This window comes from Elephantulus edwardii, unplaced genomic scaffold (genome assembly GCF_000299155.1).
Source record: "Elephantulus edwardii isolate Elephantulus edwardi_28Jun2011 unplaced genomic scaffold, EleEdw1.0 scaffold00207, whole genome shotgun sequence".
NCBI lineage: Eukaryota > Metazoa > Chordata > Mammalia > Macroscelidea > Macroscelididae > Elephantulus > Elephantulus edwardii.
This window is the reverse complement of record NW_006399957.1, coordinates 149,436-151,618: the sequence shown is the minus strand read 5'-3', so window position 1 is coordinate 151,618 and position 2,183 is coordinate 149,436. Positions and strand designations below refer to the sequence as shown.

At 53.8% G+C, this 2,183-nt stretch overlaps 1 protein-coding gene across 1 annotated transcript in view; it reads left to right on the top strand.

Annotated features, from left to right (window-relative positions):
* Window positions 1-2,183, top strand: part of LOC102847264 (putative ribosome-binding factor A, mitochondrial-like) — a 21,713-nt gene continuing 19,530 nt past the window's right edge. Inside the window, exons 1-4 of the mRNA XM_006897240.1 lie at window positions 1-17; window positions 418-490; window positions 594-862; window positions 942-998. Coding sequence (XP_006897302.1) covers window positions 1-17; window positions 418-490; window positions 594-862; window positions 942-998 — 416 coding nt within the window. The remainder of the gene's footprint in view (window positions 18-417; window positions 491-593; window positions 863-941; window positions 999-2,183) is intronic.

The following is a 2,183-nucleotide window of genomic DNA, read 5'->3' as shown; positions in this document are numbered from 1 at the left end:
ATGTCACCTTCCATCCTGTTAGTGCTCATTTATTTCAACCATTCAACGAGTAATCACGGAGAATCTTTGATATCACGTCCTCCCTGTGTGCTGGAGCCACTGTAGGGACATTGTCCAGACCAAGTTGTCCAGAGCTACAGTCCAGTGAGGTCGCAGGTCCAAGGAGCGGAGAGGGGAGGGGCTAGACAATAAACACGGACAACTGTCAGGTGTCAGAGTACCGCCTTTCTGGGAAGCTGTTAGGAAATACCAGAAAAATGTTCTAGCCTGAGTCAAGTGGGTAGTGGCCACGCAAAGGCGAAGCGCTCCGTTGAATGGGGAAGGCAGACAGCTGGGGCCCTGGTCTGATTCTCAGCTTGGTCACTTAGAGGCGAAAGGCGCACTCTTCACACTGCACTGAGCTTCGGGTCTGCAAAGTCGGGAGGCAGCGGCGGGCAGCGCCAAGCTGAGCCACGCCCCCAGGAAGAAGCGCTCAGCTCCGCCCCGGGACGTAAGGGCAGCTCACGCGAGGCCCCCCTCACCATTCAGCCAGGGCCCCGCCCCCAGAGCGGCTTGACCCCGCCCCTGCGTTGTTGTCTCGCTCCTCCCACCAGCCGACTGTCCGCACCGCTGGTGCGCCGACGCATAGGCCCGCCCCTACGCCTTGTGGTCTAGTGCCCACGCTCCTGTCTACAAATAGGCTGCGCTCCGCCCTCTTACGTCACCACTTGTCCGGCCTACTGGTAGCCCAGCCCAAATTCGCTCGTCGTTCACTCACGTCCCGCCCTGCGGTAGCCACGCCCCTGAGTTCTGACGCACATTTCTGGCGACGCCGGTGGTCCGCTCGGCGTCTCATCCTCTTCCATGATGTGGGTGCTGTCTGGTAGGCTGTTTGGCTGTTACAGGGTCCTGGGGGGACTGTTGGGCAGCCTGCACTTGGACTGTCCTCGAGGTCTACACAGTTCCTCGGTGTCCTGCGGCAGCAAGAACTTGCTCAAGAAGTTCGCCTCAAAATCCAAGTAAGGGCCAGAGATTGGAAAATGAGGAAGGGAGGTGGAGGTGACACGGAGTAGTCTGGAGGGCAACGGGGACGTGGGGACGGGACGAATGGAAGACGGTGCCCACTTGGCAAAGGGCGGGGTGTGTGCTGCGCTCTTAAACTAGGCTTCCATTCTGTGGTCGCCTCAACAAGAGCAGGCCCCGTGACCCTGCATGTGAATAGAAACCTACAGAGGGCGCTGCAGGCAAATGCTCGTTGACAGCTAGTGAGAGCCGACTCCGATCTCCGCGGGGCCCAGGGCCGCAGACTCCAGCTCTGAAGACTCCTTATTGTTAGCGCCCTTGAGTCCGCTCCGGCTCGGCCACCCTAAGAACAACAGACCTGAACCTGGCCCTGTCCTGGTCCATCCGCATGGTCTCTCATACTTGAGCCCATCATTGCAGTCAGTGCATCACTGTATCTTGCTGAGAGTCTTTCTCTGAGTCTGCCTTTCTCAACTTGGTGTCTTTTTCCAAGGACTGGCCCCTCCTGACAACATGCCTAAAGTTTGTGAGACAGAATTTCACTGTCCTTGTCTCCACAAGCTCAGATTGCAGTTCTCCTAAAACAGGCTTATATGTTCTTTTATCATTCTATGAGATAATCGGTACTCTTCAACACCACAATACAGAGGTATCAATTCTTCTGTCGTGCTTACTCATTGTCTAACTTGCAGATGGATAGGAAGTAACTGAAAAGGTTGGATGTAGAGTTGAGTTCTTCTGTCATGATAGCTTCTCAGGCATGCTTGTAGGTCCTCTGACCTTCAGCCTCCCTAGGCTCTGCCTCACGGCTCTAGGGCAGTGTACAAAGCTCTTTTAGTTCCACCAATTATGGCACCTGCCCTCAGCTCTCCTCCAGTGAGCCCCGGTGAAGGTTTCAGCTTCGATTCCATGTAGTGACAGTTCCAAGTCTGCAGTAACTCAAATTGAAAATCTGTGATCTCTGGTACTCCACCATCTCTGCCACTGCTTTCCTAATAGTAGTGAGATTTCCCCACCTTTCATCAGTGTTGATTTTAGCCCCAGTCACATGACTGAGGTAGAGTTTGTGAGTATCTCAACTGTAAATGTCTTATTTCCCCTTTCTATACCACTATCATTCAGATATATGCACCAACAACCAGAGCCAAAGAAGAAGAAATAGATGATTTCTACCAACTTTT